The sequence below is a fragment of the Plodia interpunctella genome, unplaced genomic scaffold (assembly GCF_027563975.2).
Source record: "Plodia interpunctella isolate USDA-ARS_2022_Savannah unplaced genomic scaffold, ilPloInte3.2 Pint_31, whole genome shotgun sequence".
NCBI lineage: Eukaryota > Metazoa > Arthropoda > Insecta > Lepidoptera > Pyralidae > Plodia > Plodia interpunctella.
In genome coordinates this window covers 108,636-122,500 of record NW_026525651.1, presented here as the reverse complement: position 1 = coordinate 122,500, position 13,865 = coordinate 108,636, and the positions used below count along the sequence as shown (strand labels likewise).

Below are 13,865 nucleotides of genomic sequence, written 5' to 3'. Positions count from 1 at the left end.
AAATGTATTTTTATTCGTCATTTGTACTAATGTTTTGCTTGTATCAAAATCAAATATTATATAAATATTTATTCAGAAATTAGGCATTTTTACGTCATATTCTAAATAAATTAAATAATATTTACCAAAGCTACAAACTACATTTTGGAACGACCACAGTCCCTCTGGACTCAAATGTTTCTCAAATCGCCTCTACGCTCGCCGTTGCGTATTTTCGTGAAAGCAATATAATAATAAAGTTCCTACCTAATTATGTAATTTTTTTTTTCTCCGTTAATATCTATCTACACGGTTTGTTTTATCCATTCTGTTCTACTAATAGAAATTAAAGGATAGGTTTTTCTTTTAGTTCTACTAATAGAACTGAACGAATAGAATGTAATTGTCAATTACAGATTGGCCGCAACCAGGAACTCCTTTCGTGGTCCAAACTAGTTGTAAAAAGAAACACTTGATGAATGTATGAATGAAAAATCTAATTTGTTGAATTTTATAAAAATGCTATACTTAAATAAATTATTACATTAAAGTATGGAAGTTGGGGGATGTAAATTACATATTATGTTACCGATGTACAAAAAAAAAGACAGATAGACAAGAATTTCAAAAATCATATTTTCGGCTTCTATTACTTGTTTAAAGACCTTTAGAAGTATTTTTTTATTTATATTCAATGTACAGAATTGGCCTCTCTTGCCGTTTTATTATATATATAGATAGACACAATAATTTGTGTACTTACCTAATTACCACATACAATAGTTGAAAATTTCAAGCACTCAATTAGTGTACAAGTAATTTAATTACAAACCTGTATTTACTTACTACAAACATTAACGCGAATACCTCGACTACGCGACACACGGATCAAGTTGCTCAGAGAAGTCGAAACTTTAAGAGCCCCAACACCAGACACCTTGCATATGAAGAGGGTCTCTTTTGGTATAAAATAAATACCTTTTTAATCCCTCACTCGATGTAGAAGGGTGTTACAAGTTTGACGTGTGTCTGAACCTTAAGCTTGGGTGTCACCACAGTTTGAATTATTTATTAGTTAACTAGCTTTTGACCGTGGCTTCGCCCGCGTGATTTTCCCACGGGAGCAGTTGATTTTCCGTGATGAATATCCTATATTTTCCATACTTTAAACTACATGTATGCAAAATTTCAAGAAGATTGGTTGAGTAGATATAGCGTGAAGAGGTCACAAACAAACTTACATTTATAATATCTTCAGTCAGGACTAGGTTATGCCTGTGGCATCACTGGCGCGTATACCTACCATGTTTTAGTCAAGACTAGCTTAAAACTCCGGCGTCACTCGCACGAATCCCATAATAGTACCTACGTTTTGTACGATGAAAGGTCGGCAAAGTCCTTTTCCGTACTCCTAGCAATACGTACGCGAAATTTCGAGAAAATTGGTTGAGTAGATAAAGCGTGAAGAGTTACCAAAGATTGCCGCGAGCTGAAACACTGCTTTGTTTTTTTGTGTTGTTCTTGTAATATGTAATTTAATATGGAGTGATCCAAAATAAATTCATTATTTATTTATAGCCCACAAATTGTCTACCGCCTCCACAACACCAGAATTAACATCATACAGAATTGACTTGAAAATTACCTTTAAGTAACGCAAAGCTTTTCTACGTAAATAGGTATGTCTTCAATCGATAACTCAGAAACTGAAGTAATTTACAAGTTGTGGTCATTAACCGGCGTCCTAGGTGAGCGACTGAATACTGCACAACACGATGCAGTGCGGACGTATACAAGTGATTAGTACGGCAATAATATAGGAGGACATTTACAATTGTGTGTATTAGGTACAAATGGACCACTACTGTTAAAATGAATTAATTTCGGCTTTTATTCTCAGCAGTAGTGGTCACTACGAAGTATAAGATGATAGTAGGTAGTCTAGAAGCATAGAGAACATCAAAATTATTAATTTGTACGCTTAAAACGGCATATAAATGTGATTTATATCACCATTTTATATACCAAATGCAAATACATTTAATTTCATTTTAAAAATTAGACGCGTGTTTAATAATACATATGCGGGGAGTATGGACTGGTCCAACACTATGCCAGAGTGGAAACGTCACAGTAGGCGTCGCGTCGCGCTGTTTTGACGCATCTATCGCTCACTTAGGACACCGAGTAAACCTGGAACTGAAATGATTGCTTAACAACAAAGGGCTTGGAACTTCGTTCCTTTATCTGTTCAGAGAAATTGATAATTTTCAAGTCCAAGCACCCTCGATGAACACGATAAAAACATTTTTCGATATTTTAATATTATTCGTACTTTTTGCTTGACCCAAGTTGTATTGTTTTACGCTTTTCTGTAGTACGTAGGTACTACAGAAAAGCGGTATCCTTTGATATTCATTTAAAAATAATATAATTATTAAATAATTTTGTATATAAACTTGTTTTTTTATTCATGAATCTATCGCTATGAATAATCTTTCAGTTTTTCCCGAAGGTTGACTTGTAGAGAATGCTTTTAGCATTAAATCCGCCCTTTGTACCATATTGTTAAAGTTTGAATAAATAAATAAAAATGAACAAATACAGAAAATAATATTGGAAATATTGAAGGCACCTATTCCCACAGAATAAGAAAGACTAAAAAATAATTAAGTTTTTAATGATAATACATTTGTAAAAAGGAATATTCATTTGTACACAAAACGTAATAGTAGTAGATATCCTGACAAAGTATGTTGTCCAATAAGTAAATCTGGATATTTCCATAACAACTGCGTATTTCAGGCACCAAGATTATATAACCATCTACCAAATGACATATTGTCGTTAAGTTATGTACAGTTCAAACGTTGTGTCCTAAATTTGCTAAAAAAAAGGTATATTATAGTATTGACGAATATCTCTCTGACATTTTATAAATTGGTATTTTAATTATTATTTTTTTATATATTTGAAATTGATATAAAATTATTATATTGAATTGTATAACTGAATTGAAATGGAATGTGCACATTACTTGACTTATTATCTTACACTTAAAATTAGAATTTATTTTTTTATTAAAATAGTATTTCAGTATTGCATGCCCAAAGGTAAAATGTAGCGGCACTATTTCTATCGATATAAAATCACTGTGTTACCTACATTTGCAATAAATAATTTGATTTTATTTGAGTGGTTTGCCATTGCCTTCTCCATTTCACACACAAGTTAATAAGAATCAACCAGTGTGCAGGTTTCCTCACGATGTTTTCCTTCACCGGAAGCAAGTGGTGGTCGATGAAAACTACTATACATAAGTCAGATTGGTATACAAACTCTTGTGGCACGAGTAGGATTCGAACCTGGGATCTTTCGATCCACAGGCGGGCGTTAATCATTACACCACCACCGCTTCACATACTTAGTACTAACAAACTCGCTCGTATTTCGGACTATTAAGGCGGTTCATATTAAAAGTTCATTCACGTGGAAATGGATACATTAACCTAAGAAAAATTAAGTAGGTATGATTCTTAGAATACATAAAAATTACAAGGATATTTTACGCGGTCCCTGGGTTCGCACACTCAACGGCTGAGGAAGAGAATGAGAAACACAGATTGTACGGATTTGTACGAAATGCGCGCACGCAGTTTTATGCGCTCGGATTTTCGGGATATAAAGTACCCTATGTGTTATTCCAGGTTATTCTACCCGTGCACCAAATTTCATAACTATCGGTTCAGTAGATTTTGCGTGAAAGAGTAACAAACATTCATACATCCTCACAAACTTTCGCATTAGTAATATTAGTAAGATGTCAATTACTAAAAATAATTCAATAAACGACTTTATGAACCAGTCGGCTTTGACAATAATATGGTAGAAATATATTATATTATAGCGGCCGTTATACAATATTATATTATACACGATTAATATTTATATCCCAAATTTTCAGGATAGGTTGCCGGCGAAACTCACGCCTAGTTAAAGTTAAAATTAGCCAACTTAAATTTAGATACCTAACCATTCATTTACCACATCGATGATCAATTTTCGACAAAGTATTTCGTACATATCCTACCAACCTCATTACTTTGACCTTAGTAACTTAGTTGAAAGCGCTTCCAAATATTTGGCAATATTAATTTATCGCACTTCAAAGCTTTCCATGTAAACTATATTGAAAACAAAAGTTAGTCGGGAATTCGCTTGATAACATACAAAGTAAATAGCATACGGATGTTAACCAAGTAGCTTTATTTCGTTTTAGTCTTTGCATGCTCCACATTATTCCTTTGTATTTATCTATACTTCCTTATTAATATTATACATGTGAAAGTCTGTCTGTTCCGCTTTCACGGCTAAAATTGATGAAAAGATTTTGACAAAATTTGTTTATTTTTAACTATGCATACAAAATTTCATCAAAATCGGTCCAGCGGTTTAGCCGTGAAAGCGGAACAGAGAGCCAAACAGACTAACTTTCGCTCAGTGTGGATACCTATATAGGTTACATATTTATGCGACCTCGGTGGCGCAGTCGTAAAGTGCTTGCTTCTGAAGCGAGAAGTCCCGGGTTCGATCCCCGGTCGGGTCATGATGGAAAATGATCTTTTTCTAATTGGCCCGGGTCTTGGATGTTTATCTATATATGTATTTGTTATAAAATATAGTATCGTTGAGTTAGTATCCCATAACACAAGTCTCGAACTTTGGGGCTAGCTGTGTGTGATTTGTCCTAATATATTTATTTATTTATTTAAATATATTATCACATGCCTCCGTTGAAGGAAAACCTCGTCAGAAAACCGGCACTCGGGTTAATTAATAAAATAAAATATTACCACGGTATTAAAAGTCAAAAGCCTTCAGGCAACTTGTATAAATCTAGGTAAAGCTGTAATCACACCCGATACGACCACATCACTTTCATTCATGAAATTTCAGCGCTCAATAGTGTACGCTGTGCGCGTTGTATCGCCGCTTCTGATTGGTCTCTTGACCTCGTTGTTACGGCCGAGTGTCGCTGGTTCTTAGTCTCTGTATTTGCTTTCCACTTTTGTTTTGATGGCGCCTAGGGTTATACTCGACAACGGCTATTTTAGTAAGAGAATCTAGGTAGGTATTCTATATATAGGTATAAAAGAATACACTTAATGACAGACTGACATATCAAACCGCTGAGTCTAGAAATTTCAAATTTAGCACGTAGGTTCCTTATGTGGTCTAAGGGTCTATACTATGAAATAATTTTTCAAAATTCATCCTCTAAGGGTTGGCCCCTTAGGGGCATGATTGTATGTTACAGAAATTAAAATGCTAGTTGCAGCATAAAATATATACTTATAATATATATATATATATATATATATACAAAATTTTTCGCTTTTATATTATATAGATTATCGTAATACCGTTCTAAAAAATATTTGATACTGAATTATAATGAAAAAAAAAACACGGGTAAAATACATTTACCTTTTGCCCGTGGCGTCGGCTGTGTTTACATCATGTGTCCGCCCATAACTTATTATTGTCGATATATCGGGTTCTAAGCAACGTATCGCAATGTAATCAAAATAATCAAAAGATTTTAAGTTGGACCATTTACTAAAATCCGTGAAAATTCGAACCAGTAGATTTTGCGTGATGCGTACTACACATGCGAACAAACATACAGACAGACAGAGAAAAATTCTAAAATTGTTTTGGTTTTTATTAGTCCCATAAAAACCATTATCTATGTACAGATATAGCTTACTTACAGTCTTATTATATGTATAGATTGCAATGGCGGGAGATCGTAAAGAATGCTGTGTCCGTCTCTAACACCAACATGACGTCTCAATGTGACCACGACCGCTCTGCCAAGAGCGAAACGACAGAGAAGAAGATTGATTGCAATATATAAAAATAAAATAAATGAATACTGCTAATAATCTTTTTCTGATTGGCCCGGGTCTTGGCTGTTTATCTATATATGTATTTGTTATAAAATATAGTATCGTTGAGTCAGTATCCCATGACACAAGTCTCGAACTTACTTTGGGGCTAGCTCAATCTGTGTGATTCGTCCTAATATATATATTTATCATTTATTATTATTATTTATTACTACGTCAATGTTAATGTTAACCAATGAGTTATTGTTAACTATCTTATTGGTAAGAGCCTGGTATAGGTCCTGGTCTTCTCCATATAGAGAAGACCAGGAACTATATAGGGTAAATAAAAAAAAAATATACAATTTAAATTAATAATTAAAAATTATAATTTAATTTAATTATAATTTAATATATGCTCACTCAAATGGTCAATCTGGTGGTGGCGTCGTGGGCCGGGTCGTGAGGTTATGGTTGAGCTACGCGATGGCTACGTTACGAGCTACGTCAACTCGTGAACGGGTGCTGCCAGAGGGAACTGGTCATCTCGTTTCTCATATATTTTTAGGTAAGTTAATTGTGTTTCACATCGATATATATATATATATTATATTCAGCACTCGGATCACAATCATAACCTGTTTTGATATACCTTTTGACTATGTACATTATGTACTTTTATATATTATTAGAAAAAAACATTGTAAGAAACAATAATGGTAAGCCCTTCTAGCATGATAGGGACCAATACTGTTCAAATGAGTTTCTTTCGGCATTTCTTCTCAGCAGTGGTTGTTCCGAAATGCCAGTAGTTTGTAGCTTGTGAGGAATAACTATAAATATAAAAATTGACGAGAAAAAGTGCCCGTGAAGGTCTGGTTTCTGAATAAATGATTTCAATTTTGAATTTATAAGTAGGTACATACTTACGTACGTCTTGTGAAGATTATATAAATTGATTTGACGACCTTAATGGTTATTACACCGCGCCGGACTGCTACACTGGAGATCCCGGGTTCGATCCCCGGTGAGGACAAGATGGAAAATGATCTTTTTCAGATTAACCTGGATCTTGGATGTTTATCTATATATGTACGTATATATGTTATAGAATATAGTATCGTTGAGTTAGTATCCTTTAACACAAGTCTCGAACTTACTTTGGGGCTAAAACAATCTGTGTGTTTTGTCCGTATATATTTATTTATTTATTCTTAATAAGCCCAAACTGTTATCCTGTAACTGTTCACGATCATGATGAAGTACAAAAACACTGAAAATTAAAGAAAATATAAAATATAATTTTAATAAATGCGAAATGGTACTTATATGAGCTAAAGTAACTTCAAAAATATCCCACTAATATTATAAATGCGAAAGTTTGTGAGGATATATGTATATGTATGTATGTTTTTTTGTTACTCTTTCACACAAAATCTACTGGGCCGATTGTTATGAAATTTGGTTCACGGATAGAATATAACCTGGATACCACCTGGACACCACCTGGATACCATGGTTACTGGAACCACATAGGGTAGTTTTTATACCAAATTCCCACGAGAACGAAGCCCTGGGGCGCAGCTAGTATTTAATACATGATTAATATCTTATCCTTACATATTTAAAACAAAATCCTCTGCCACGTCTGTCTGTTCGCGATAAACTCAAACTAATGGACAGATTTTCATGCGGTTTTTACCAATAGATAGTGTGATTATACTGAGGAAGGTTCATGTGTATAATTTAATATGTTTTTAAACGAGCGAAGGCGAGGCCGCTAATTGTAAAGAAATTAATGAATTAACTCACATTAATGTAAAATGGCATTAAAAACGTGATTATAAAATTTAATTTCATTGAGATAATGATTGTTTGTCACAATTTTACTTACATAAAGTCCAAAGCATGGTTAACAAAAGTCTCAATGTTTTCTTCAATGATATATATCCTGAGGCAGCCACGGTGGACGCCGCGCCCAACATGACGATAGTGATGTATATAATTATGTAGATTAGCGCAAACCATACGTAGAAATTCAGAAACTTATAGTTCCTCTAGAATGAGAAGTATTATATTTGTGACGTGCCACGAGAAAATATATTTTATGAATGGCAGTCCCTTGGGACATATTACGCGTACTTACTTTTAGTAATATTATAAATGAGAAAGTCTGTCTGTTCCGATTTTACGCCTAAACGGATATACCAATTTTGATGAAATGTATTATGTATATAGTTAAAGAACCCCGTTCAAACATAGGCCACTTTAATTTTCAAAAATCACTCCCCAAATTACTATAATAGGGGGTCAAAGTTGGTATACAAAATCATGGCGGGCGGAGCCGCGGGCAAAAGCCAGTAGTATATACGTTGCAGTCAAAACACTTATCCGGTCAAAACCACTTTTAACCAACGAAATCAGTCAAAACTATTTTAGACTGAAACAACAGCCAAAAGTATACTATTGACCGATCTTATGTCAGTCAAAACTATGCCACAAAACATACCTTTATTATGCCCAATAACAAAACAATTGATGAAATCATCATCATTAAAGCTATTAAAGTGTATAATGCTGTTGACCAATATAAAACAGTGGGATTTTCGAAAATTCTCCTCATCAATTTGTGCCCCGTGTACATTTGGACACATGACCATATCTGAAATTAATGTGCGTATTTAAATAATTTAAAAAAATATTCTAAAAAATAATTAATTAATTAATGCCACTCGGAATATCTCATAATGGGTTTGCTTAAAAAAAAAAAACAAACATATCTAGACTCTGCGTATTTTTAAGACCAGCCGTTTTAAGACGTTATCCCTCATTGGGAATGCTATTTTTGGCTATCAGATACCAAGGATTTTTATCTCTGTCACTATGAATTTCGCGGCTGGATATATATATGGTCATAGGTCCAATTCTAAGGCGGGAACCATACGCCAACCCTACTCGCGTAAATAATCTTAGTTATAACATATCTCGAGAGATTATAAACTGTGTCAAGTAATAAATTATCAAATAAAAATACATTACCCATTAAAACAAATTGCTCAAGATAAACATAAAATTAGCTTTAAGCAGAAGAGCTTGCTTGGACGAACATTATGAAGCTCTCAAGTAAAAAGCACGATTCAACAAGTTTCACCACTTAATCAGAGTCAAGCTGATTCAGTGCCCGTAAAAAGTTCACTCAATAAAAAACTTTTTATGGTAGGTTTTGAGCATTATTCCCACCCTAAAATAGGACTGGTACTCCACATCTTCCAGTGATGTAATAGACGACTCAAGGAAAAACAGCCTTAACCGGTATCAACAAGAGGTATCAACCGCATTCCCAATGAGGGTTTATGTCAGAATGGCCAGCCGTAAAAGCACAACTCGTTTTCAAAAACGTTGCAGTTTATCACATCACACATTGTATAAAACAATGTCGCTTCGCTCAGCCTGTCTTTGATTATGCTTCGATATATAAAACTACAGAATGGATTGATGCGGGTTTTTTAAAAAGATAGTGTGATTTCTGAGGAAGCTTTAGGTGTTTAGCCGGGATAGGTCGCTAGTTTATAAATTTCTTGAATTATCAGTTTTTGATAAATTAATTTCTATCTATGATAAATATTTCGTTTAGTCCATGTTCATAATTGCTTTTCCATAATTAGTTATAATTTTTTCACTGTTCCAATCAATAAGCACTATTTTATTCTTATTCATAGCTTAAGTTATGAAAATGAATTTTCTTTGTGGTTATGGTTTCTTTTCGTAACTAACTAGTTACCAACTAGTTCGCAAGTAACTAGTTACCAACTAGTTCGCAAGTAACTAGTTACCAACTAGTTCGCAAGTAACTAGTTACCAACTAGTTCGCAAGTAACTAGTTACCAACTAGTTCGCAAGTAACTAGTTGGTAACTAGTTAGTATATTATAACGGGTGCGTTGGTGCGCCTTCCATATTTCTTATTTTGTTAGTGTGATTTCACATTTTTGTGAAAAAAAAAAACGTTGTCAAACATACAACAGGTATTGCGAAGCCAAGTTAAGTACAATTACACCTTATCCAGTTATTTATATTTTCCAAAGAAAATATTCGTTAAATATGGCCATTGAGATGTGAAAATGTTCTCGTAATACAATAGCAAAGAATCACAGTAGATGGTACCTAAAAGAGTTTTATTTTTAAAATATTACGAGAAGTTCACCCTCGTAAAGGCTTTATTTATTGTTTATTGTAAATTTTTTCTCAATTTATATTCCTGTGGTGTAACTGTTTGCGTTATCACTTGGGCTTTAGAATCAAATTCTACGCGAAAAATTTACGATTTTCTCAGTTTGGTAAGGACGATTGCAAGTTTATTCTGTGTATTGTTGTTAACTGTGTTCTAGCCGTTGTCCGCACCAAAACTTGTTTCAGCTTGAAAGATCACATTCGCAAGTCGAACGAAATAAGTATTTCAGGCAAGAAACCCTTATGGTACGATAGGGACCAATACTGTGTAAATAAGTTTCTTTCGGTATTTCTTCTCAGCGGTAATCGTTCCGAAATGCCAGTAGTTTGTATATTTTTTATTTTAAATTAAAATTTATATGAAAAGTGCCTTTGAAGGGTCTCATTTCTGAATAGATTTGACTTTGAACCGATAGAAGTAACTAAAAAATGCTTGATCGCAATCTGAATGGAAAACCCATGTATTTGTATAGATAAAAAGCGCGCTGTGAACGGTGGCTATTTCTTGGATCTATATATAGCTATAAGAGAGGTAAGAAGCGAGAAAACGTTCAAATCAGAGAGAGAGAGATAAACTTAGTACTTCCTAGCGTGTCGCCTCGGCGAATCAGATTAGTGAAGATTAACAAGATTAATATAATTTACAAATATTTAATTATATAATTTACAAATGTTTTATGTTTTTTTTTGTCGCTTACCGACTGTTATAAATGAAAATATTAGTGGAAAAGTTCTTATCTTTACGTTAATCTTTTTTTTTCTGATTCTTTTGTGCATTAAAGTTTTTGAAATCAAACATACAGTATAGTACTTACAATGGATATAATACACACAAATATCGACGCCGGCCTGAGTGGTATACAATAGCAGCATTTCATTGCAAATCCGAACTTGTCCAGGGGAGTCCTCACCACAGGCTGATACGTATCCGGTAGCGCCTCCCACTCCCAGTCCGGGGGACATAACTTTTTTTTACCACTGGATTAAAATAAAACATATAAATAGTGAATTTTATGTATCCTATTAATATTATAATAGGGTAGTTGCCAAGGTCAGAGAATTGTAAAAAATATGCATAATCTAGATAAAATAGATATATTTAGGATCATTATTATAACTCATAGACTATAGCGATGCAGCTGGATCTAAATAAGAAGATTTAAAGTTGGTTGGAAAGTCCATTTTCAAAAAGTATTAAATTATAAAAATAAATTCAACCGTCATAAAAAACAAAAATTTTGTAACAACTTTTATTAAGAAATCATCACCATAAACGTAATACTTAATGTAGCTGTCGAACAAGCATATCTTTCTTCGCGAACATTTTCGCACGTTGTGACGTCACTTGTTCGTGTTATTTAGTATGGAGCGTTTGGACGAGTCCAAAAATGTGTGAATCTTTGTGATATCTTTGAAAGTATTGTCATTATCACAGAATTTTTTTCACTGGTCTGTTTCTAATGATATAAGAGCCTTCGAAAAGTCATCAAAACAAAAATTTGGCAACTAGCCTATTGCGAAAGTTTGTGTGTATGTATGTATGTATGTATGTATGTATGTAGATTTGTTACTCTGACGCAAAATCTACTGGACGCATTTGAACCGAATATGAAATTTGGTACCCGCAGTGGTTTGCGCAGCAAGTTCTACATATGACGACGCTGCATTAGGCTATTTGCATAAGGTATTGAATAATATTTAGGGGTAGAGGCACGTTTTCTCTTTTTGTGTGGGCGAGTGGTCGGTCGACGACTTCTGCAATAGGTACTGAAAGACTGCGCTATCAACGACCACCGAAAATGCGAGACGAGCGAGCTCGAATAACATGAACTAGCGGCCCGTCCCTGCTTCGCTCGAGTAAAAACATAATGAATGACATAACTAAACCATCCTCGAGAATCGCACTACCTATTTGTGAAAACCGCTTGAAAATCCGCGCGCTTGTTTTTTACTTTATCGCGAACAGGTAGATGGGGTCCATTTTTTTCGCATACATTTTTTATCCTAATTTAGCATAATGAGTTAGGCATATATTTTTTGACATAATAATTTTTTTACATACTTGTTTATTGGCATACCTTTTCAATAAGCACAATTATAGTTTAGGCTAATGTATTTTACCATATTTTTGATTTGCATAAAGCTATAGTGTAGCAGTAGGTTAGGGTGCGGCGTGGTGGCCCTTGGGCCACCCATAAGCAGCCAATATGCTTTAGAATATTATGCTTGAAAATTGTTATGCTTATGGTATTTAGGTATGCGTAAAAAAATGTGCCTAAAACATTATGCCAAATTAATATTGTGCGTAACTATTACTATGATGAGTAAAAGTATGCCATGTTAAATTAAGTATGACATAAAATTATATGCATAAAAATAGTGAGGACTTTGTTTTATAATATGTACTAACGGTCCGTCCCGGCTTCGCTCGTATAAAACAATAAATACATAATAAATACCAACAGAAAACCGTGGCCGAGGACTTTGTTTTATAATGTGTATAAATAATAAATAAATAAATATATTTGGATAAATCACACAGATTGTGCTAGCCCCAAAGTAAGTTCGAGACTTGTGTCATGGGATACTAACTCAACGATACTATATTTTATAACAAATACATATATAGATAAACATCCAAGACCCGGGCCAATCAGAAAAAGATCATTTCCCATCATGACCCGACCGGGGATCGAACCCGGGACCTCTCGATCCAGTGGCAAGAACTTTACCACTGCGCCACCGAGGTCGTCGTGTATGGATATGTATTTCTAAGAAATTCGATAGAAATCACGATTATAATTACACAAATTAGTAACTGATAAATCACTTACAATCTACACATAATTTCGTTTTTGAAATCTATAATTAAAACTGTGAACCATTTTCATGAGTACAGTTTGGAACTGCACATACTTTATAACAAAAAGAACTTTAAAAACACTTCGCTAAAAATAAAGTACCTATAGCATACGCATATGATACAAGATGATGTCGGAATATGTCAAATGTCAATTTTATTTTAGGTTATTCATAGACCATTATTCATAGACAACTTTTTTAGTTAAGGTCCAGCCGCGCGCGTCCCTTCTAAATCTATGGTTCGGCTTTTTGAAATAAAATAGTTTAAATAAAGTAAATGTAAGATGTTTTTCCGAATAGGGAGTATTACTGCACATTTATCCCGCCAGAGTACAGCACTGTATGTTATGTACACAAAAGCTTTGCCGCCTTTTGCTATGTCGATTAAAACGTTTATTTTAGAGTACTTTATTAATCCTTTCATTCAACAATGTAGCATATTTCAGTGCCGAAATATTGGGATAAATAGTTTTCCATAAGATAAAAAACTTCGAAAATTATGGGAATTCACCACACGTTGCTAAAGTGTCGAGCCAGTTTACGACCACAGTTGACCAAATAATGCAGAACATAACCTAAATAGTGTTATTATTTTCAGGATAATCCACTAAATCCTTCCTATTTCCTTTAAACACGCACCACGATTGCGTAGAAGATATTTTTGGTCGTAAATCTGCAACAATATTGAAAATAGGCGCTTTTTGCCTCCATTGGCAATGTTTGTGTACCTTAGTTGTACCAGTAGCGCCATCTGCGCTGAGCTTTGCGTAATATGCCCGCTATTAGCTAGTTGTCAATTATTTACCAGTAAAGAAATTACTATGATAATGACAATGCTTTCAAAATTATAATAAAAATAAAATCACACATTTTTGGACACGTCCTAACGCTCCATACTAAATGG

At 34.0% G+C, this 13,865-nt stretch overlaps 1 protein-coding gene across 1 annotated transcript; it reads right to left on the bottom strand.

Moving 5' to 3' along the window:
• Positions 1-6,332: 6,332 nt before the first annotated feature.
• Positions 6,333-12,080, bottom strand: LOC128682701 (uncharacterized). The gene is made up of 5 exons (XM_053767548.1): positions 12,052-12,080; positions 10,915-11,077; positions 8,380-8,532; positions 7,765-7,927; positions 6,333-7,143 (listed from the first exon to the last, which is right to left on the bottom strand). Exons 1-5 carry the CDS (start codon positions 12,078-12,080, stop codon positions 7,085-7,087), a joined length of 567 nt encoding a protein of 188 aa, XP_053623523.1. The 3' UTR covers positions 6,333-7,084.
• Between the last annotated feature and the right edge of the window lie 1,785 nt (positions 12,081-13,865).